The 26177-nt window shown below is 31.7% G+C and overlaps 1 protein-coding gene across 1 annotated transcript in view; it reads right to left on the reverse strand.

Moving 5' to 3' along the window:
• Window positions 1-26177, reverse strand: part of GPHN (gephyrin) — a 709158-nt gene that overhangs the window by 336075 nt on the left and 346906 nt on the right. Inside the window, 1 exon segment of the mRNA XM_079127200.1 lies at window positions 14910-14948. Coding sequence (XP_078983326.1) covers window positions 14910-14948 — 39 coding nt within the window.

The raw sequence follows: 26177 nt of genomic DNA on the forward strand, positions 1-26177 counted from the left end.
CTATTTCATGTTTGTGTATATTATTTTACTATTTCTACATATATCTTCATATGTGATTAGGACTATAGACTCCTTGTTATCTTTATTTCATGTGTCTTTAAATCCCAATTTTTCTTCATCCTGTGTCACAATATAGTTAAATAACAGAGGGGTAAGGCAGGAATTACCTGTTCTTTAAAGTTTTGATTGAACTTACTCATGATACCCCCACACTTACTTCCTTTCACTCTCCCTCCCTTTCTTCTTTCTTTTCCTAATATACTGTAGTAGCTACTTTTTAAATTGACAGATGCTGGAAATCAAAGTACTCTTGAAATTTTTTTCACTTTAATTTTTAAAAAGTAAGTTAAATCCATAATTACAGAATGTAATATTGACATGTGCAGTATTACATTCTCTTCCTAAGCATCTAATGCATATTTTGATGAAGAATTATTAATTGTTTGAATTTGTATAGAGCAGAGATGAAGCCAATTGTATATCAAATCAAAACCATGTTTCCATTGCTTTTTTAAAACCAAAGACACCTCTCAGTAAAGAAGAGTTAGCTGCCTTATGTCTCAATACTTATAAGGATTTACATATTATATTGTATTCTATTTTATTTTTATCTAATAATATTGTTTGATCAAGGCTCATTAGCTTAAAAGATGTCTCCATTAGGGTTGTTTGGTTGTAGCGAATGCCTGTCAGAATGATTAATAGAAAGCAGTATGGTTTGTGGTTACATTTTGATTAGAATATAATTGTTGGATGAAAGAAAATAACAAGTTTTCTAATATTAGGAAAATGGGTACTTGAGGTATAGAATAACACTTCCAGTAATACCTTCAGGTTGGAAAAAAATTAAATGCTATGTCTTCATAACTAAATAATAAGATTGACCCCTAGCTCACACCATTTACAGAAATTAACTCAAAATGGATCAAGGACTTACATAAAAGCTAAAATCCTACAAATCTTATGCGGTTTGATTCATTAAAATAAAAAACATAGAATTACTATATTATCCAGCACTTCTACTCCTAAATATATAAACAAAGGAACTAAAAGCAAAAGCTTGAATAGATGCATATATCTGAATGTTCATTGCAGCATTATTCCCAATAGCCCAAAGATGGAAAAAACCCGAATGTTCGTCAATAAATAGATAGACAAATTGTGGTATATCCATACAATAGAATATTATTCCACAATAAAAAGGAATGATGTTATTATATACATTACAACATGGGTAAACTAATAAGGCATTATACTAAATAAAAAAAAAACAAAAAACCCCTAAAGAACAAATATTAAATGATTCCACTTTTATGAAATATCTGTAACAGGCAAATTTATGGAGATACAAAGTACATTAGAGGCTATCAGGGTTTAGAGAAGGGACAAATGGGGAGTTATTATATAACAATTACAGAGTTTCTGCTTGGGGTGATGAAAAAGTTCTTTAAATTGGTACTGCTCATAACTGTAAAATATTGTGAATGTAATAAATGCCAATTAATTATATATTTAAAAATGGCTAAAATAGCAAGTTCTTTTGTTATATATAGTACCACAATTAAAAAAATACCAAAATCCCTTGAATTATATATTTTAAATGAATGAATCATATGGTATGGGACTTATATCTCAAGCTCTTAAAACAAAAGAGAAAGGATGATATGCGATGGAAAACTTGCAGATGGTTTAAAAATTACCCTAACAATGAAAAAACATTGAGGTTAGCGATATATGTTAAGATTTGAATAAAACCTTGTACAAAATTTCCATGAAAAAGACACAACTGTCTTAAATAACATTTTCTATGTGGTAATTTGTACTTTAAATTAGTAAATTAAATATTTCACTATTTTATATACATATACATGTATAAGGATAACTCCCCCATTTTCAGATCTTTTCATTGGGAAATAGATGATTCATGTGATAGTTGGTGTAATTCTCCATTAAGGCATATACAGTTAAAGAACAAGGCACATACTATTCTTCCCTATTTCCCATGATTCAGGATAAAAGAGTTGTGAACTTGGAAAGAGGTTTCAATTTTTGTACTGATAACTGAAGGGTATTAAAGTAACAAAATGATATGTAGCTATTCCTGTAGAGACTTAACATTTAGACCACAAAGATCTGGTAGATTATATATTCTTTGAACTGTAGATATCTGGATTCAGGGACTAAATTTTTGCTTTAGGCAATTTATATTAATTCTTTCTTACTTTTTAAATTCAAGGAATGTGTCAATATTCTTCTGACTTATTATAAGATGATTCGAGAATACTTTTAAAAGTTTTTCAGTGGCTGATTACTTCATTTGATGATAATGTGAAATTAGAATATAAGAGATTTGATACAAAACTTAAAAGCAAATATAAGACTAATAGGTCCCTAACCCCCCACCTCTTACAGCATTCTGTTCTTTGAGTATGTGCTGAAGACTAATAGGTATACTTTATTATGCTTCTCTTTTTTTAAAAAAATAAAAGTAATAAGTGATGTCAGAAAAAGAATGCCTGTTTCTTCCCCAAAATTAAAAAAAAAAAAAAAAAAGTGGATGTGCTTTACTCTGTTGGTGCTATTCATATTGTTTCTTAAATCTGAAGTTTTCCAAAAAATTATATATTCCCCTTTACTTGATTGTTAAAAGACTGCAACACACGTGCTGCTTAAAAAATAAAATTTAGAATTTGCATAATTTTGTGTCAAATACAAATGGTTCTAAAATGAAAAATAAACCAATGAAATAACCAAGTGTGAGAATATGCCTGTAGTTCTTAAATTATGGAAGAAAGACTGATGGGTGTATCAGCAATTATAAGTCTTCATTAAATTAAGGTAAACAGCACTGATTATATGATGAATAAATATAAACTTCCATTTATGTGTATTATAATTTTTCTTGAACATAGATGTTGTGATTAATAAGATATAAATTCATTAAAAATCTTACATAAATGATTATAATTTAAAAAATTGTTACATATTTTATTTAATCATCAGACAACAGATATAATTATTATCAGCTCAGAGTTCACTAACTTTCTTGTTAGAATTCTTCACATTTGAAGTCATTTGTAGGTAGTGCTCTGTTTATCAAAAGCTAATTACTCTCAATCTCCAGGTCACAGACAACTAGCTTGACCACTGTCTCAGAGAGTAGTCAACATAGTAATGCCGGGTGATTATGGAGAACTTTCAGAACTTTATTCTCTTTAAAGATGCACACACAAACAAAATTAGAATAGACAGTTATCTCCCTACTTAGTGATAACAACTGGGAACTCATTTAATTACACTTCCGACAACTGCTTTCTTGTTCATACAGATACAATATTTTAATGCCCCCTTTCCTTTCTTTTCTCAACTTTTTCTCTTAACACACACACACACACACACACACACACACGCACCTCTCATTTTCCCTCCCATGACCTCCTTAATCATGGCTCAATAAACAATAACAATTACAATTGAAACAGTAAAAGGGGAAGCTATGTTCTAAATTTAAAAAATAATAGACAGTGACATTAACCTTTTATCTAGACTATTCCCAAGTTCCCTTCAAATTCTTCATAAAGTTATTCTTCAATTTACTCATTCTCAACTAATGATATGTTTTTCTACAAGTTCAAACACTAAATATAAACTTGAAAGTAATTTTGAATTCAATTTTAATTACTGACATTGAATTCTACTGTTTTTCTTTATTGCACACATTTTGTATTTCACTAAACCACATAAGGTCTTAAAGGTTGGCTCAAGATTAATCTCTGTAAATTTCCATATTCAGTTACTCCCAAGGTGCTATTAATTCTATCCAGAGTCAAATGTCCCTTTCCATCCTTGCCTGTATGGCCTTTGGGTAGTGCTTACCACTTTTTTTTTGAACCATTCCAATTGAAGCCAGAATTGGGACAGGCAGTTAGTGTAGAAATAGGAAATCCAATCAGATGGAGGAAATGGAGGCCATGGAGACTGCCCCTGGGAGAATGGAATGTCAAAGACCTCCAGAGCCTATTGGTTACCAAATCTGCAAGCCCTTATTGAGGACTACAGGCAGAGTTGCTAATTAATGCCCCCTGGGCCCTCACCTGCCTGGATACCTTCAGCCCTCCTCCTGCCCATGTGCCTAGTCACTTGGGCAGGAAAGAAGGAGATAAGGGGGAAGGAACAGGAGAATAAAACCTATAAAAAGGACAAGATTTACTCATCCCATGGATTCTGCCTTTGGGTCTCATTCTTCTACCTGGGAGAAGTCTGTTTTTACTTTTCTTTAATAAAGCTTCTTACTTTCTAATCTACACTTGCTTCTCTGGCATTATACTTCAACACCTGAGGAAGCAGAACTCCAAGGTAAATGGCAGTATCACAATGACCTTTGGATTGGTGTTATAACTTAGTTTATGCCCATTAAACCCATTCTCTATTCTGCTGACAAAGTGGTTTTTCTAAAATATAAGTTTCATCAGATTCTTTCCTTGTTTAACATCTTTCAAAAAAAAAATCTCATTTCCCACAAGAAAAAAAAATCTAAATGCTTTTTATATGACAAAGATATCATCCATCCTACCTACTTCTCCAGGTCTCTAATGCAATTTCTCTTTCAAAATTCATTCTGCAGCCCAAGTGACCTACTAGCTAACTTGTTATAGACATTGTGTTTTTACAGTAGAATGGGTTAATAAATATTGATATGGATACAATGGACTACTGGCCAGTAATGGAAATGAATGTACAACTACATGAAACAGTCTATATTACAAAAAAATGTTGAATAAAAGAATCAGAAACAAAATATTACATACTATATGATTCTACTTAGTTAAGTTTAGTAAAAACCAAAAGTGATCTATAATGGTAAAGGTCAAAGAATAGAGTTAACTCTTTTTTTTTGGTACTGGGATTTAACCCAGGGCTTTGTACATGCTTGGCAAGTACTGTACATTGAGTTACATTCCCAGTCTTAAAAATACTGAGACAGGGTCTTGCTAAGTTGCCCAGGCTGACTTCCAACTTGTGAGCCTCCTATTTTAGCCTCCTGAGCTGCTAGAAATACAGGTGTTGCCAGAGTACTGGACTAGTGGTTACCCTTCAGATTTGGGTTGTGACTGTAAGAGCATACTGGGGTTTTCTATGATGCTGAGAATATTCTCATTTCGTGATTTGGATGCTGGCTACATTACTATGTTCAATTTTAAGTTCATTAAACTGTACCTATACTATTTTCATATTTTTCTCATTTAAATAAAGGTAAACAACAATAAAAACAGCTCCAGTGAAAGTGTCCCTGAACTATGTCCCCCAGTCAACTTCATTTTTGTTCTAAAATGTCACATATATACTACTACTGAATCAATTGTTATATTTTATTTATCTAGTTTTTTCTTCTTTTCAATAGTAATGTTGTCCTTAACTATTTAGATCATAATTTTCTATCCATATGACCCCAATCCTCAGCACAGTGTCTGAAGTTTAGTGGGTACTCAATAATATTATGTAAATGACGGTTTCTAAATCTCTATTTTATCAACATTTTGGGCCAGATAATTCTTTGTTGTAGGGGATGCTCTGTGCATTACGGGACATTAAGCAGCATCTCTGGCCTTTACTTGCTTAATGTCAGCAGCCTCCCTCAAACTGTGAAAACCAAAAATATCACTAGACATTGCCAAATGTCCCCTGGTGACCAAAATGGCCCCTGCATGAGAAACACTTGTACATATATGTGTTTCTGTGGAAAAATACAAGTTAAGTTTTAATTTTTTACAAATAAAAAAGTTAGGTTCTGAAATGGTTTGCATGATAAGGATGACTAAAAAGCACTGGAGGGAAAGTTGAGCTCTACATGCTAGAAAATGTTTATAATATGCTTTCAATGTCTAGATAGTAAAATATACTTCATATTAATTGCATCTTAGACCAATGTTTCTTTTGGAATTCCTACACTGAAAAGTGCATTTGCCAAGCAAAACAATTATGTAAATAAGATTCTATATCTGCAATTTAAAAAGTGCTAATAGTATTTATGTATATTTAATGTCCTAATTATAAGTTATCTTCCAAGGTCTATATCTATAAATAGGCCATTCTTTCTACATTATTGAAGTTTAATAAATTTCTGTCAAATATTTAGTAGTAAAGATTCCACAAGAAAAGAATAGTTACAAAAGAAACAAATGCACCAGCAATGGGGAGAAACTCACAAAGAGCAAACATAGCTTATCAGAAAAAAACTGAATTTGTATTTTATTAATTTCATACCTTAGGTTCAAAATGTTTTTGAGTTGTCCTACAGTGTAGGACAAAAAAAATTGAGCATTTTTTTTGTTAATGGAGTTTGAGAAAAGAGAAAATGAATTGGTTTATATTTATGTATTAAAATGATGTAGCAAAAATATAAATCAGACTCAGAAAAAATTATTTCTTGACAAACAATTCCTCAGTCTCCTTCTTGCAATTAGAATAGGTCTTTAAGAAGAGAATATGGATCCAGTTTTATGTATAACTAGAATGCACCAATCAAAAAATAAATATAAGACAGGTCAATAGAGTAGTAGAACAGGATGGGGGGAGAGGGGAGGAGACGGAAGGGAACTAAAATGGAGCCAATTATGTTATATGTATTTATGATTATGTCAAAATAAAAAATAGAATATTGAATCAAAAGAAAACTGTGCAAAGTAAACAGACATTTTAAAAGAAGAAATAAAAATGGACAAATATAAGAAAAGTTTTCATCTCATAATTAATCTACAATATGCTAGTGAAAACAGTTTTTAACCTATCAAATTTTAAGATTAAAAATGTTAATGGACATGCAATCTCATAAACATATATAAATTTGTACATGGATCCTAAGAAGACAATCTGGCTATATGTATTATAAGACCACAATTTTGAGTCAGTTAATCTGTTTTAAGGAAATATTTCTAAAATGATCATCAGAGGTATATATGACAATTTATATACAGAGAATGCTTGTGATACGAAACAGGAAAGAACCTAAATGTTTAATGACAGAGAAATTAAATTATCCAGACCTTGTTTATACTCTGCAGTGACTGAAAAGCCTTTTTTTTTTTTTTTTTTTTTTTGTAGAACAATTATTAAATGGAGAGGAGCTTACATTATGTGAAAAGGAGATAGGTTAAAGCAAAGTTCTGAAGTTATGACTACCTTAATCAAATTCTAGTTGTTTAACCTGCTAGTTTCATGATCCAAGTCAACATATTTAATCTGCTAATTTTTCTAAAACGATCTTTCCATTCTGTGGTACTAGGGATCTATTACTGAGCTACACCTCCAGCCCTTTTTAATTTTTATTTTGAGACAAGGTCTTGCTAGGTTGCCAAGGCTAACCTCAAACTTGTTATCCTGCCAAACCTCCCTAGTTGCTGGCATTACAGGTGTGAGTCACAGTCCCTGGCATTTTAAACCTAATTTTCTCACATATAAAATGGTACCTGTTTTGCAGGTTGTTTTTCAAATTAAATAAGATACTACATATAGTGTTTATCAAAATGATTGACATATAGTTAAGTGTCCAATACAGCTATAGTAACAATTAGGATATTATTAAGAACCTTAAGATATAAAACTGTATATATGATGTATTCCCAATTGTGCAAATTAGCCAACTAGTTGTACATAATAATTGAGGGATGGGATAATTGATGGTTTTTATTTACTTCATTTTACTTTTCCATATTTTCTAAATTGTTTTTTGGCAAAAACAACATATTACTTTTATAATCAGAAAAAGAGTTGTTATTTTAAAAATTTATTAAAAATATAATAGGAAAAACCTCATCTTTTTTCTCCTAAATGACTATGTAATTTTCAGTTAAAATTAGATCTTTAATAAATATCTCAAAAAGATCACCAATTTAGGCTTTTTTGGAATGCCTAAATCTGCAAAATGTGGGTTCCTAATATTCTGACACTAATCAGGAAATATAGAAACTTTTAAAAAAAAACATTTTTATTTGTTCTTTTTAGTTATACCTGACAGTAGAACATATTTTGACATATTATACATACATGGAATACAACTTGCCATTCTTTTGGTTGTACATGATGTGGAATTACATTGGTTAAGTGTTCATATATAAGAACATAGGAAAGTAATGTCTGATTTTTTCTACTATCTTTCCTATTCCCATTCCCCCTCCCTTCTCTTCATTCCCCTTTGCCTAATCCAAAGTACTTCCATTCTTCCCTACCCACCCCTCACATTATGAGTTAGCACCCACATATCAGAAAGAACACTGACCTTCAGGTTTTTGGGTTTGGCTTATTTCACTTAGCATGTTATTGTCTAGTTTCATCCATTTACTAGCAAATGCCATGATTTCATTTCTCTTTATGCCTGAGTATTATGCCATTGTGTATATATACCATATTTTCTTTATCCAGTCATCTGTTGAAGGACATCTAGGTTGGTTCCATAGTTTGGCTACTGTTAACTGAGCTGTTATAAACATTGATGTGGTGGCATCACTGTAATGTGCTGATTTTAAGTCCTTTTGGTGTATGCCAAGGAGTGGGATAACTGGATCAAATGGTGGTTCCATTCCATGTTTCCTGAGGAATTTTCATATTGCTTTCTAGAGTGGTTGCACCAATTTGCAGTCCTACCAGCAATGTAGGAGTGTATGTTTTTTCCCCACATCATGGGCAACATTTGTTGTTACTTGTATTCTTTTTTTTTTGGGGGGGGTGCTGGGGATCGAACTCAGGACCTTGTGCTTACAAGACAAGCACTCTACCGACTGAGCTATCTCCCCAGCCCTGTATTCTTGATAATAGCCATTCTGACTAGAGTGAGATGGAATCTCAGTGTAGTTTTAATCTGCATTTCTGTAACTGCTAGAGATATTGAACATTTTTTTCAAATATTCTTGGGGAATATGGAAACTTGGAGACTTATTTTCTTGTTGATAAAAGAACAGTTTCCTACAGGTGTTTTTTAGTTTTATTTTGTAATTAATTACTAACCTGCACAAGAAGTAGGATATTTAAAGAAGCTCTGCCTTTCACCACTCTCACAAAATCTACCTTAATTTTGATCAGAGGCAGTGGATGAGAAAAAATTAACTTATAAGGGATATTTTCTTTTAGTATCTTCACTTAAGTTTCTATAAGTGGATTATTAACACTGATTGTAAATTAAATACACATGCACTATTGTACTAGGTCCATAAATAAACCAAAGAAACAAGAGGAATCAAACATGAGGAATTCCTGAACATGAAGAATCAAATCTAAGCATTTTTATGTTGCTGATATGAACAGAAAATATTCCCAGTTTCCCTTAAGTACTAAATATTACAAGAAACCTAAAAAGCATTTTAAGATAAGTAAAAGAATTTTGACATTGGCTTGTATTTTAAAACATCTAAGTACCTAAGTAGTTAAGTTTTCAGGCATTGATTTTGATGTTTATGAAATTAAAAAATGTTAAATTTGAATAAAGGAGATTTGTATCAAATAGTTTATTCTTTTGAAGCAATTTATTTTCTTTTAATGATATGACAGTTTTTCATAACACCATTGATAGTAGGAGGAAACATGAACAGAAATCAGAGGATATAGAGAATGGTTATTAGTGTTATGCTATTGTTATTATATTCAAAACCAAAGAGTAAAACTACTTTCACAAACTGTTCATGTAAGGAAACTACATCTTTGACTATATTCCTGGATATGTTCAACTATCATTGAGTAGAGAGGGAGGAAAAAAGAAAAATTAGATGTTGATCTGTTTAAGAGTAGTTGCCTACCAAGAATTGCCTGATTGCAAGGAATTTAGAGGATTTTTGTTAGCAAATATAAAAAGACTTGAAGCCTAACAGTTAGATAGATATATTACCTTTGCAGGTTAACTTTCACACAAAGAAAACACATTATACAACTGTACTTTAAGTTTAGCTTTCCTTGAAATAAAATCAGGAGCTCAGAGATTACAAGAAAAAAAGCATACTTATTATTAATAAATGATGTTATTTATGTTTTCCTTTATCCTAGGCCTTTAAAATATCTGCAAAAACTTTTTTAAACTTTAAAATGCTTTCCAGAATGAACACAAGAATAATCTTTTGAAGTTTTTCATTATTGTTAAGAAAACAAGCTAAATTTGGATGCAATTTCCATTTTAGTGCTTTTCTCTTGACATGAGAACTTTGCTCTTCCCATAACTATGCCATTAAAATGAACAACTTTAGTAGGACAATCAGGAGAAGGGAGAAAAACAGATATTAAAACTTATCCTAAGTGCAGCTTTAAAGAAATCGGTCTGAAGTAGTGAGGAATAGAAACGAAAACTGACAGGCCTCAAGTTTGAGCCCACATCCACACAGAGAGGACAAATTCCAAGTTTAGATGACTAGTTCATCAAGTGTATAATAAAAGCTAATAGGGTTGGAGTTGTAGTTCGGTGGCAAAGTGCTCGCCTAGCATGTGTGAAGCGTGGGACTTGATTCTCAGCACCACATAAAAATAAATAAATAAAATAAAGGTATTGTGTCCATCCAGAACTAAAAAAAAAAAAAAAAAAATTTAAATCTAGTGAATAGTCTGAACCTTCTGACACCAGGAATTCAAGTGAGTTTTAATTGATAAGATAAATTAAATTTCCAAACACTGTCAATATTGATTGTTACAAGAGCTGTACCTTAAGGCAAGAGAATTCTCACTGTGTTTGCAATTACATTCAAGAACAAGTTCATACATACTAGTTATTTATTTATATCTAATCTAACTTTTCTCTACTCTTTCACTGTACAACTAACATGTCTGGTTTTAGCTAATGCTGTTTTTTAGTAGTTACCAGTGAAATCTCTAATCTGTCACTGAAAGCACTAGGCAATAAAATTAAAGACTTCTACTGGCATTTAAATTATTGTCAGAATCCATTGGCTGTGATGAAGATTTTTGTTGGCTTTTTTTTTTTTTTTTTTTTTGGTACTAGGAAAAAACCCAGGGGCATGCACCCACTGTGCCACACCTCCAGCCCTTTTTTTTCATTTTATTTTGAGACAGGGTCTTGCTAAGTTGCTGAGGCTGGCTTTGAACTTGCAATCCTACTGTCTCAGCCTACTGAATTGTTGGGATTACAGGCATGTACCACTGCACCTGGCTTGATGAGATTTTAATATAGAAGACATTCCTATTCCTCAACCAGTGATGTTTAGAAGTGGTAAATGAATTTCCTTATATGCAAGCACTCTGAACATTTCCCTCAAAGAATTAGAAGAACAAAATTTTGTGCAGGACATTAGAAATGTATTTTTTCTTAAATGTCATTTTTCCTGTCCTGGAATGTAAGCCCTTGAGAGCAAGGTCTTAAAACTGTGTCACATACACCTGGCAAACTACATGATATAGAGTAGTGTTTCTCACCAAATTCTAAAAGATTTATTGTATGTAATGAATTAACTTCTCTCCCATGCAAACAGAATGATACTAATTTATGTATCACACTTGGGAGAACTGAGAAAATACTCAGTTTTATATTTAGATGAGGAACCTCAATAGAAAAAGGTAAATGAAATACATAAAAATCATAGAAAAATTATTGAATTAATGTGTGAAAACATACATCCATTCCTCTTTTAACCATTCCACTTTTAAACTTCTTGAAGACAAATGCCAATTCTTTGTTACTTTTGTAATTCCTGTAAGATGTACAACAATATTGTTTTCAATTTAACTCACAATGTATATCTGTTCTCTCTCTCTCCTCTCTCTCTCTCTCTCTCTCTCTCTCTCTCTCTCTCTCTCTCTCTCACACACACACACACACACACACACACACACACACACACACTTTAAACCATACCTCCAACTTACTGCATCAGAATCTCTGGGAGTTGGGCCTATGTTTTTTTTTTTTTTTTTTTTCCAAAGAAAAGTCTATACAGTAGATGGCTGGGTATCTAGGATGAAGGACCACTGAATTAAAAATTAATTCCTGTTCCCACTGATGTTTCCTCTAAATAGCAAGTTTTCTTCATCTCAGTCATTTGAACTCAAGCTGTTCAAATGTGTACTTCTTCTCTATAAAAATCCACATTATTCCATTTCAAAGACATGGCATCATTCTGTTCTAAAGCTGGCATAAAAATGAACCAACAAACTTAACCTTCATCAGAATCATTTCTGCTAACTTTCAATCATCTAAGATCTGTGTTACTTTAACTTAATTTTTCCTTTTATTAGAATATAGCATCTTCAAATTCTTACCATTTGGCCCTTTTAGTCTTCCTAAAAGTGTATAATTTCTTCTGTTCCTAATACAATATCTTGAACTTATTCATCCTTCATGTTAATTATATAACTTCCCTGATCTCTTTGCTATTAATTTAATTTCCTCTGAAACAGACAAAAATATTAAAAGCTACTAAATCTACTCCTACTCACATAATCAAAAGAACTGAAAGAAAAATATACTTGCTCACCAATGTTCATAGCAGCATTACTGATAATAGCCAGAGGGTGGAAACACCCAAGTGTCCAGCAGATGAATTGATAAACAAATTGTGGTATATACATTCAATGGAATTTCAGTCAGTCTTTAAAAGGAATTAAATTCTGATACATGTTCAAACACAAATCATCTTTGAAAACATTAAGGTAAATAAGACACATATAGAAGGACAAAACTTACGTTTCATTTATAAGAGGTACTCAGAATGGGCAAATTCATTAAGAAAGTAAATTAGGGTTTACCAGGAATTGGGGGAGGCAGTAAAAGGGAGTTTTTGTTTAATGCATATGGAATTTCTGTTTGGGATGATGAAAAAGTTCTGAAAAGAGTGGTTATGGCTGTACAAATTGTACTAATGTCACTGAATGTACTAATACCACTGAATTGTACACTTAAAATAGTTTTGTTATGTATTCTTTATATAACAAAAATTAATAAAATGATTTTTTTAAAGTTAGTAAATGAATTTATTAACTTTCCTAAAGTGGTTTTTTCTTCAAACTGACTAATTTTATTTCCATTATTAAAGTAAAATTATAAAAAAATTCTGTCTAGACTTGCTTCTATGTTATTTTTTCCTTTTCCCATTTTTTTTTATAAAAGCAAAATAAAATTTAATATGGTTACTCAGGATTTTTCACACTTTGAAGCACAACAATGTTGTGGATATACATAGAACATCTCACATTTATACATACATTATGTGCATGCACACATACACTCTACTTTATATCTCAGACTCTTGCAAATTAAATTCCCCCCAATTCTCTGCTTCTTGTGTTTGATTTTTTCATTTTTAAGTAAGACTACAAGCTTTACAATGCAGAAAATTTTATATTACAACTTATTTTTAGATGCTAAGTATTCTGTAAATAATGGGAAAATATAAATTTCAAAAGTCTACCCCCACACAAGAAAAGACAGTTTAAAAGGAGAGAAAGATAAATACATCAAAAGGTTCTTCAAAAAACAATATTATGTAAGCTATGGGGAGGCTAAGAAATGATATTCTCAAAGGAAAAAATGGAGCAGGGCTGAAAGTGACTTTAATCTGAACTACAAAGAAGCATAAGATAATTAAATTTATTATTTTTAGAGATGATACTTGTAAAGTTTCAAAAAATTCTTATGGTTGTACTAAAAAGAATAAAATTAATAGGAGTAATTTGTTCTCATGAAACCCTGAAAAGTAGGGTGAAACAAATTAAAAAATAAATTTAGGATATGGAAAATAAGTGAAAGATCTCATAAATAAAGAGTAAATTTACATAACATATGAAGCAAAAAGATAACTGAAGCAAGGGTGATGAATGATTTAGACAAAATAAAAGTTCCTAAACAAAGAGAAGAATGTGAAGTTGTATTTTTTTAAAAAAGCAGGAAGGACAGGTGGTAGTGAGTTTAAAAAATCAGTTTAGGAGTTAACTGGACTGGGCTGTTAAATAGCAAAGCATTTTCCTATTTCAAAGATATGTTTGGACAATACGTAGGCAAAATTTTTCTTGGAGGTAAATTCTGATCAGGGTTACAAGACAACAGAGGCAGAATGCCAGTGATTTACTAGATGCAGGATATTAAAAAGGAGGCAATATGAGCCAATCAGCAAGTTGCCAAGTTTATAGGAGATGAATGCAATGTCTCAAGTAAATTAATGTGGCAGCCATGGGCAGCAAATAGAGAGAGGAGGCCATTGTCAAACAAACTCAGTCAGCAGTCCAATTCAGTGGCACAAGGCAAGTGGAAATAGACAGCAAAGTGCTAAACAATTTGCACCTACTTACAATATTACAGGCATAGGGTTGACAGGGCAAGATCAGGCAGGCAGATGGTAGAGCATTTGGTAGGTCACAGAATAGGTGGATGATAGGAAAGCAGATAGACGATGCTGAGCAGACTAAAATGCTAAAATAGCAGATGGATATGGCAGCGCCCAGGCTTTTGCTGATGGACAAAGAATCAGTGAGTAAAGAATGCAAATTGTTCAGCAGATGAGTGAAGTGGAGGCAAAGAGGGACAAAATCCAAAGGAAGCAACAGTAGAGAAGCAATGGCAGATCATCAGAAGCATTTGCGTAGGGCAGTGACAAGCTGTCAGCAGGGGAACAAAACCATTCAGGAAAAGATGAGATTGAGAAACAGTCTCTGAATTGGGTGTCTTCCATCTAGGAAACAGTAATCCATAAACTGCATATGAGAATCCACAAGAGAACAGCACACAAATGGAAATAGCAGATGGATTTGAACTCTATTGCCCAGGGATATAGAATAACCCTAGAACATAGATACATAACAATCCACAAGGAAATTAAACGGATGGGAAAAATGGGTCCAAGCATTGTTTTTAATGATGATAAAAGAAACCAAAACACTAAAAATTATTAATCTGGAAATGATTGGCTGGGATTGAAGTCTTCGCTTACCCCTTTCTGGAGCCCACAAAATGGGAATGTTGGGAATTTCTGCAGCAGAAAAACAGAAGAGAAAAGGGATTTCTGATTCCCAGTTTGAGGAAAGCAGGTCAAATTTAGGGCTGTATAAACTGGTTCAGGGAAATAAGAACCAGCCTGAACCTTCTCCATTCCTCAGAATCAACCATTTCTGAGGTCTGAGAAAGGTTTAGGAAGCCCTCACCCCATCATTCCCCACAACCTCCCCTTTCACACTTACCTCCAGTGCAAACAGTTTCCAGCAAGGAGGTACTTAGGAAAATTCACTCCCATGTTTACATCATGGCAAAATCTGAGGAATGTCAACTAATGGTACTTTCTGTGCAGGTTGGGTTTCTGATTCAGTGGGACTCGTCCCACTTTTTGTGAGTGAGCAGAGGGTCAATTACTAGAAACTACCTACCTCTTTTAAAGTAGATTAATGAATTGGGGGAAGTAATACCAAATATACATTGTAATACCAGTAAATACCTTGGTGGTCTCATCAGTTGTCTTGAATTTCAATTCAACTTATATGTTGATGACTATAAAAAGTAAAATTTCTGGCCCAGACTTTTCCTCTGAACTCCAGATGCATGTAACTAACTGTAATCCAACATCTCCACTAAGATATCTAAGTCTACATGACCAAAGCAAAACTCCTTATTTCCCTCAAACTTACTCTTTCCACACTGTTCTCTATTTCAGTAAATGGCAACTTCATCCTTTCAATTGCTCAGGTCAAATACTGCATCTTTTATCTGGCTTCACTCTTTCTCTTATTCTGTTTCTTCTACCTTCAAAATGTTCCAATAATCTACTCCTCTTGTCTAAGTCACTATCATTTTTCACCTGGATTATTTTAATAGCTCTCTAACTGGTTTCCCTACTAAAATGTCAGGTCATGCCATGCATCTGCTCCATTATAAGAAATATGTTATAAAATTTTATGTGATCATGGAGTCTTCTCTTTTCTCCTTTAGGTCTTTGCTCAAATGTAACTTCCTTGAAGGATGGCCTACTTAAAATTATAATGCTCTTTCCTGCCTAAACTGTCTAAACTCCTTCCCTAGTTTATTTTTATTCACTGGAATTATCATCTCCAATACTACGCATTTGATCTGTTTTCTTACATTTGTGTTTGTTCTCTCATTAAAATGTAAATTCCATAAAGGTAGGGACTTTTTTTGTTCTAATTAGTTATATATGATATTAGAATGCATTTCCACATATTATACATAAAAGGAATATAACTTCTCATTCTTCTGATTGTACATGATGTAGAACCACACCAGTTGTATAATCATATATATACATAGGTTAATAATGTTCGATTCATTTTACTATCCTTCCTACCCCCATATCCCCTCCCTTCCCTTCACTCCCCTCTGCAGGTAGGGACTTTTGACTTCTTTGTTCATTGTTATATCCCCAACATCTTGAACACTGCCTATCATATATACATAAATATTGCTGTTTATTACATATTTGAGCCCAGGAAATATTAATTTATTGTGGGGTTTCTCATTCCTTAACCTCAAAATTTTGTCACATTCTTTTGAAAGTTCACATATCATGAGCTTTTGGATTAACAGAGAATATAATGCACAGTAGGACAGTAATATTCTAAAGCAGAAGTTGGCAAACTATAGACCATGGGCCAAATCCAGACTAGTGCCTGTTTTTTTATTTTTATTTTTTGTATGGCCCACAAACAGAATAATCTTTACATTTTTAAATCATTTGAAAAAAATCAAAAGACATGTGAGAATTATATGAAATACAATTTCAGTGTCCACAATAAAATTTTATTGAAGAACAGCCAGGCTTATTCATTTATATCATTTATGGCTGCTTTTGTGTTACAGGGCTGGCAGAGTTGCATACTTGTGACTGACTATATGGACCATGAAGATTAAAATATTTACCATCTGATTCTTAAATAATGTTACTAACCCTTCTTCTAAGGTATTTTATATTTATAAGGCAAAGAATAATAACTAAAGCTTGAGCAAAGATAAACAACAGCTTATTAATAATACTGTTGCCACTGTTATCCATGACATATTTCTGAAGGTGCCTATATACTAGGATTTGCTGCCAATATTATGTGAAAGCATCCTTCTCATTCCTCTAAATATTATTTATTCCTGCTGGTTATACTCATCCAAGTATCTATCCAGAGTGGTACCATTTTAAGGGACAGGATATGGTATTGGTAAGTCTTGAAAATGGCAAAAAGGGGAGGGAATGAAAAAGAAAGTAAATAGGCCTAAAAACAGAGCTCATATCAAAGTATCACATAATTATCCAGACTTCAATATACAATGTTTAACAATATTTAACAATAGTGAGAACTCTGCATGAAGTGACTCACTTTTGAACCTCATCAATGGGGTTATTACTAAAGTGATCTTATTATAATAGGGCTTGCCTATACAGGTATTCCTGAATTATAGTAAGCAAGTGACACATTATAATAGGGCTCCATTACATTTACACAATATTTAAAACTAACAATTATTTTCTCATTGGTTCAAATACATTTTGTAGAAAAGCATTTTAAAAATTTGTAAAACTACCCAAAACCACATCCTAATAAAACTGACTTATCTTATCCTTCCATAAAGTCTCATTATGGAGGATTACTATATGTGAGGAAAAATTACATTATTTGCTGTATTCAAACTTATGGGAAGGGGTGAAGAAGCTAAGGGAAGATAAATTATCCCAATAACATCTATCACTGTAATGCTATCCTCATTCTATGCAGAGGAGTATAATTTTTTTCCTTTTTGTATCAATTAGTACTCCCCACATGATCAACTGCTCCTTCCCTATTTTTGCTTTTGATCTTGGTTTCCCCTCTCTCGGTGAAGTTGACAACAGGTCATCTTGAAACTCCATCCAAGAGGTTTACTGATACTTTTTTTTCTAAGCATATTGTGAGAGAACTTGGATCCCTTCTGAAAATTGTCATCTGTGTGTCATTAATGATTATTAATGGTTATTCCCTTCACTGGACATTTCTTCTCCACTCGAACAACCATGCTTTTCCCAGGCTCCAATATAAGCAAATAATACTGATAAAATTATTAGAATAATTCCAAATACTTTATTTTGTCATTTGAATTCACTTTCTGACCCACTACCAGTTTCCTCTTATAGTAGGCAAAAACATAAAGTTATATGTATTCTGCCCTTCTAATACAGTGATATTCTGAGTTCACAGTATCTGACAGATATAAACCTATTTGTTGTCACCTAACTACATTTTGTGTAAAAAGTAACATGGCCATTTTATAGGTGGATATCTAATACACAGAGATGAATTTATATTCTTGCTTTCAGAAAGTAATGAAGAAAGGATATATTAAAATCTTTATGATTAAGACTCTGAGATAAATCTGCCTTTAGCATTTATTCATTTTTAAAATTTTGTTTAATAGTTTGTTCTTGAAAGACATTTAAAAGGAATTGTATAGTATTACCATTGTTTGAAATTGAAATATTTTTAGCATTTAAATTGCAAAATACTTAATTACATTTTATTGTCAATGTGTTAGCATGTATTTTGTAAAACCAAGGTATTCTGGTAGGCAGCCTCCATTCATTTTATAACAGTAGGCTTGGAAGGGTGAGTTGGAATGATGATTTCAAGCGTCTATCAGTGAAAAATCTAAGGTAAAATAAGCATTTATTATTTCCTTTCTGATATTACTTCCTTTTCCACAACTATGCTATTGTCTTTAGTTATAATTCTGCTTTTTTTTTGCCTCCACAGGAAAATCTTTTAATATTTATTAAGCAATTATCCACTAATTTTAAAGCTGAAGCTCTTTTTATATTACAAAGAATAGAAATGTTCAATGGAGGGAGTAATAATGAATGATTATTTCAGATAATCAAAAAATTTTCAAATCTTTATGTAGCATATATGGTTTTTAAAGCCTGCTATGGTTTAGATATGAGTTATTACCCCAAGAGACCATGTGCTGGAGGCTTGGTCCTTACTGGGAAATGGTATGAAACTTAAGAAGTGGGGCCTAGTGGGAGGTCCTCAGATGAATTTATTGGGGGAGCTGCCCTCAAAGTGACCCCTGAGTTCTCTCAAGAGTCTGCTGTTATAAAAGCCTGAGGGTGATGGCTGAATCCCTCTCTGGCTTCTCTGTGACAATGTGACCTCTCCTCACTTGCTCCCACCATGATGATGTCCTTAGTTCTTCAGCAGAGGCTGAACCAGTGAGGCTACCTGATCTTCAGCTTTCAACTTTTAAAACTGTGAACTGAATAAATTTCTTTTCGTTATAAGTTACCCAGTTTCAGGTATTTGTTTTGGCAACAAAAATGGACTGTCTTACTTATATTAACTCACATAACTGTTGTATTAAGTATGTACTCGTACTCCTTCATTTGACATAAGAAAACAAAGAGAAACTTAAGTTTTGTAATGTCAGATTTGGACCTGAAGTTCAAATCCAAAGAGTTTGTGCTTTTAATCACTATATTATATTGCTTCATAAATAGATAGAGAATACTATTTTTCTAGTTAAAACTCCACTTAGAAAGAGAACTTGCCATAATTTGTATTTAATTTATTTGTATGTTTACTCAAGGTATAATCTCTCTTCCCCATAATGGCACCATAAAAGCTGAGAACATATTGTGGTATAGAGTAGGCATGTAATTAAGACATATTTAAAGAATAATTATGATGTGATTTTATTTGTGGGTTTTTCATATATGAAATTTTTAGTTTTGTCTCATTTTCAAAATTCCCAAACTGTGACCTGAAGGAACAATGTACTTTTCTCTTTAGTGTTGGTATGTGGAATAGAACCGTTTCAAATTAACAGTTTTAAATGCAAGGTAACTTATTACCCTAATTATTTATTTAAATGATATAAATTCATGCTTATAATTCCCCCCTAGAACCATTATATGATTGTATTTTTTTAAATGTATAAATATAGTAGAGGGTATGGACATTGGGAAAGTCTGTGGCTGGTGGAACAAAATGAACGTAAAAATAAAAGTAAATGGACTTAAAGGGAAAGTGCAATATTTCACTTCAAATACTTTCTTGTAAAAGAGCAATTTAAATTTTAGTGCATTGCCAAGTGTAGAATAAGAACCAGTAGGCAGAAATATTAAGGTTACAGATTTCAGTTTGATATATTTGGACTCTGAAACAATTAGAATTGTCTGAGCAATGAACTCTCAGATGGAAGAAGGAGTGATTGAGATGTTCAGGTAAAGACTGGGAATGATAAAAAGGGCATGCTAGAGCTTTAAATATGATGGTATTTAGTTTCCTCAAACTCTGAGATATTGTGATTTTCTCTATTATTATAAAGTTTGTAATTTTATATAAAGTGCTAACTATAAGTTAACTATATGCAGCATTATGTAACTATGAACCATTTATAGCACTGACAAAATCTATGATAAAGTATTTCTTGATTGTCTTGATTCTGAGAGAAATATTGGCAAAAGATTCCCAAATGACAAAATTGAAACTTGGTGTGTCACAGCAGTTTAAAATGTGCACCTAAATAATAGTGGGGAGAATTACTTGATTCGTGGATTAAAGCAGAACTCACTGTCCTTTTTTTTCCCACAGTGCTGGGGACTGAGTAAAACCAGGATATGAAACCATCTTCAAGAAGACTGAAGTAAGCTTTGATGAGGAAAGTATTGACATGCCTTTGAAAAATGCTAGATTTAAACAGGCTATTTTAAGTGAGTCTTGTCGACCTGATTTTAGTGACTGTATTGCCTGACAGTGGACTTAGGAGTTGTAGTTTCCAAGGTATCTTTGAATAACAACAATTACTTTTTATCATCTCTACATATGGTACCACCCTACCTGCTATATGAAAGAAGGAAAACAACATAGATCTTGAATCCATCCTTCTATACAAAGGTGAATTTTCTGTTTAGCCAGGAATATTTTACATTTATATTCCTATGTATCTTGCTCATACATTTTTCTTCTCCTTACTCCCATCAGTGATGTCTTCTCTCCAAATGAGAATCCTATTTCTTTCTTTCAATTATTTGTTTAAATTCTACTTTCATAAAATTTCACACTCAATTCTCTTTTAATATTTCCCTTTAAAGAAAAATTTTGGCCTGAATTGGTTGACCATTTCATTACTAGGTTTACATTTTCTTGATTTGTTATTTGACCATTTTAGGAGTACTTTAGCACTATGCTCAATAAAGGGCAAGGTACTTCCTAAGTATTTGTGAAGTTGAACAAAGACAATGAATGATGTTCTTAAAAAACTAGAAGGTTATAAGTATGTGTGTGCTCTGAAACATACATTGCTTTGTAATAGATAATGCAAATGTAATAGATAATGGGGTTGTGGCTCAGAAGTAGAGTGCTTGCCTAGTACATGGGAGGCACTGGGTTCGATCCTTAGCACCACAGAAAAAATAAAGATATTGTGTCCATCTACAACTAAAAAAATTATTTTAAATTATAAACCCTGTATATAGTGAGGGACATTATTTTTTAACCTGGTTTAAAATTATACAATGCATTCATGTTTTAAGATATCATATAAGTGGGCTGGGTTGTGGCTTAGTGGAAGAGCACTTGCTTAACATGTGTGAGACACTGAGTTAGATTCTCAGCACTATATAAAAAATTAAAATAAAGATATTATGTCCATTTACAACTAAAAATATTTTAAAAAGATGTCACATAGTACCCCATAAATATGTATGTTTTATGTTTTTATGTATTAATTAAAAATAAATTTAGTTATAAAAGAGAACTATTACCAAAAGGCTATCCTTTTACACATCCAAGCTCTATCAAACTACATCCAAGAATTTAAAACTACAAAATAAATAGATCTAAAACAAAATTAATAGATTTGGTTGTGATATATATGTTCCTAATTAACTCTGCATACTGAAACCTTTAGAGGTAGGAGGCTACCAGGTCCAAGTGTTTAAATAATCTATATTCTTCATATCACATAATTATAGAAATTTTTACTCTTATAACTTTATTCCATGCCTTAAAGTTGTAGTGGGGAAATGTTGACTGCTATTCTTTTTTTTAATAGACATTTTAATATTTTAATAGATATGTTTACCAGATAGTCTCCAGAAGTACAAGGGTTAGTAGAAGTATTTGAAGCTACTATCTCTAGAGATCATAGGTGCTATTATTAATGAAACAAGGAAGAAAAAAGATAAAAATGAACACCTACTGAGTGTTTGTAAAGTTGAGAGGCATTACATTAGATCTTTGTATATGCCTTATTGTCACTTACTAGCTTGGATAATCTTGGGCATATCTGTATTCAGCTTCTCCATCTTTACAGTAGACATGACAATACTACCTGGTTCATATGACTGTTTTGAAAACTAAATGAGTTAAAATATGCTTAAAACAGCTTTTGATACATGGTGTTATATATGTGCTATTTTTATTATTGGTTATTTTTATTATCTCAATTATTAGAAACAAAAACTCTGAGAGATAGGTATTAAGTTAGCAGATAAGAAAACTAAGGTTTGAAAGGTTAATGTGACTTGGATTTCATAGTAAGTGGTAGAACTGGTTTTCAAATTCAGGTTTGTCTAACCTAATTTTTTCCATTATACCATATTGAATTCCAATATGTTTAGAAAAGGTGTAACATGGTGTTCAGAACTATTTTATAAATATTACAGGAAGAGAGGTTTAAAATGATGTCAACTATAACCATCAAATCTGATCATAGAGGGATGTGTATTTTATTCAATCTAATTCTAAATATTTCAAAAATAAGGGTTTATAGTATTCTGTTTTGCTGGCAAGTTCATATTGTTAAATTCAAATTGTTTAATTCAAATTCATATTGTTAACTCAAAACCCTAGTTCATTATGTTATTTTGAGTTTCACTCTGCATAACAGGTATTTTACTACTTAAAATAATCCTAGAACTATAAAAGAATATTCACAGTATTTCTAGTATAAATATTCTAGCCAGGTATAATGGCACACACCTGTGATTCCAAAACATGGGAGTTTGAGGCAGGAGGACATAAGTTCCAAGCTGGCTTCAGCAACAGAGAGGTGCTAAGCAACTCAGTGAGACCCTGTCTCTAAATAAAATACAAAATAGGGCTGGGGATGTGGCTCAGAGGTTGAGTGCCCCTGAGTTCAATTTCTGGAACTCTGACCCCAATATTTTCTAGTATCAGTATATGACATTTTGCAGGTTAAATAATAAATGTTTTCTAGAGCATTGATATGCAGTTGAAAATAACCATATAATGTAAATGATCTATCTTAGTGATCAAATTTTCTTTCAGAAACAAATTATTAAACATACTGTTTATCCTATGCTTTTGTTACAATATAGGAGAGTTTTTCTGATTATGAAAATGTCTGATGGTAACTTTTAGGTGAACTCTTAAATGTAAATTCTCACTTTTACAAAAGTAACAAATTGAGCATCATTAATATGTAGTTAGTAACAGGTTAGTTTTGACTTTTTCTCAGTGCCTAACACAATATTCTTATTTTTTAAGCATTACAAGAAAGAAAATTAATGACTGAACAAAATTATACCCGACATATAGCATACATACCAAAAATTATGAAAAATATATATATCAACAAATTATTTATAAAATAAATACATTTTCTTTTCTTCATATTAGAAATTTGACATTTACATGAAAAACATTCCTAACTACCTAAATGAAAAATATTAGTAGAAAAGCTAAGATAGGAATCTGTTCTAAAGAAATCTAAAGTAGGTTATAAGCAACATGCCTTTGGGAATTCATAGTCTTTTCCATAGGAATTCACACTTCCTTTTTATAACAATTTGAGTATTTCCCCTACTCACATTGGCCATTTTGTCAGATGACTTTTTGTTTCCATAATATCAGTCATAAGAAACTGTTTTTTTTCTTTCTTTTTCGTTCCTTTGTTTATTTTTGATTGGTGCTTTCTACATATACATAAAGATGAATATTCCTTATATCAAATTTATGGTTTGCTAAAATTTTTGCAATTTCTTCTTCTGTAAGATTACTTTATAATGATCAATTATAGCAACCCACTTTTTTTTTTTTTTTTTTTTTGGTGGTGGGGGTTGAACCCAGGGCCTTGTGCATGTGAGGCAAGCACTCAACCAACTGAGCTATATCCCCAGTCCAGCAACCCACTTTTGTTAGGAGGCAATGCTAAGAAGTTTAGCCTCAAAACTAATGTGTGCAGTGTTATGTAATTAAATCAATTTCGTCAATTTTGAACTTTCAATATTTTATACATTATTTAGAATAAAGGATATTTTATTTTGTTATTTTATACTGTCTATAGAGGCAATAAGGCAATAAACTTCGATAGGGCAAAAAGATATTTTTCCTTTGCTCCATTTAAATTAAAAAAATTTTTTTAAAGAAATCTAACATCATTTCACATTACTAAAGAACAAAAGATAAAAGTAGGAAAATTAAAAAAAAATGAATAAAGATGACTTACTGCCATCTAATAGATCAGGGTCTGCAAACTTTTCTGCAAGGGGTGAGATGGCAAATACTTCAGGTTTCTCTAGTTAAATAGTCCTGTCTGCAAGTACTCAATTCATGTATTAGAATCATAGATAATACATAAGCAAATGAGAGTAGCAGTATCTAATAAAACTTCATTTACAAATACTGAAATTTAAATTTCAAATAATATACACATGTCACAAAATATTCTTTTTACATTTTTTTTTCTAGTCATTCAAAAATATAAAATCCATTCTTAGGTCACAAGTCATGCAGAAAAGGCAATAGGATGGATTTAGCCTATGGCCAGTTGGTCAATCCTTGTGTTAGATGATGAGTTTTTTGAGTACAGGGACCATAACTTACTCACTTTTTAACTCTTGCAACCAGCATGGCATTGGATACATAATAAGGATTAAAAACAAAAAGCTTCAGGAATGAATGAGTACATGAGATATAAGTGTACACTAGGCTTTTATTTAACTAATTTATGATAAAAATAATATATTAGTATATAATCCTTAATTCTGCTATACCCAAGTAACTCTAAAAGTGTTGAAAGTTATTTTTTATCTTGTAAATCATAAACAATTTAATATTTTCTAATTTACTATAAATGTAATCACTTTTTAATAATTATATGTATAGTTCATATATATCTTAATCTTCTAGTCTCTTCTAGATTTATATGACTATAACTAAACTTTTATTTTTTAGACACATTTCTTTTAAGTGATAATCAGACAGAGATAATTTGTATAGCAATGAGTTTTAATGAATTTAACAATTCACAGCATTTCACCAATGTCAAGGAATTTTCGGGCTTTCATCAGATTAGAAAAATGTAATATATTCTTGAAAAATAAAACTTGTATTAAAATAAAACTAAAAAGTTAAGGCACGTGGTTATGCTATCATATAAAAGTTTTGATAGCATCTGAAATTTAGGTATGTATCTATCAATTGAACCATATTCTATGGAAAAAAGGCCTAAAAATAGAAACAAATTTGTAATTTAGGAAAACTAATTCTGACAGCCTTATTCCTAAAACATGTAAACAGGATAAACTTTGCTAAACTTGCTATTCCTTTTTACAAGACCTGGGAAGAAGTCTAAATTGACAAAACTTTTCCTTTAGAGTTCACATTCACTGACTGAGACTTGAGGTCTTTATTTCATTCACTTTATCATTTCTCACCTTCATTTTTTCCTCTAAAACACAAACATCCACAATTGTCATATGTGTTTATAGATCAAACTAGTTATTGACAATTATTGACTAAAATATTAGTACTTTAAGGGAGACTTCTATATTACTTTAATTTTGTCAAATTAATAAGGCAATAACTTCTATCTAAAAATATTTGCAATCCTAAGTTATCTACATGTAAAAGTATCTAGAAAAAGTTTCTTTTATTTTAGGCACAACTGTCAAAGACAGACATGTTGAAGACAACTATGTAATTCATGTCCAGAATTATATTTGTAAATTCCTATCTGACATGTCAGTATTATATTATAAATACTATAATAATTGCAAATACTGAAGGGTATAAAGAAAATGAGAAATCAGTAGAATTATTTTTGGTGACTCTGTATTGCTTTTGTTTATTTTTAACTTTTAAATTGGTGCATTATAATTATACACAACAGTGGGATTCACTGTGACATATTCCTAACACAGGTATTCATACCACATGGACTTATATATGTAAAATGCAAAGTGAAGTAATCCTTTAGCAGAATC

Source organism: Sciurus vulgaris (genome assembly GCF_902686455.1).
Source record: "Sciurus vulgaris genome assembly, chromosome: 2".
Taxonomy (NCBI): domain Eukaryota; kingdom Metazoa; phylum Chordata; class Mammalia; order Rodentia; family Sciuridae; genus Sciurus; species Sciurus vulgaris.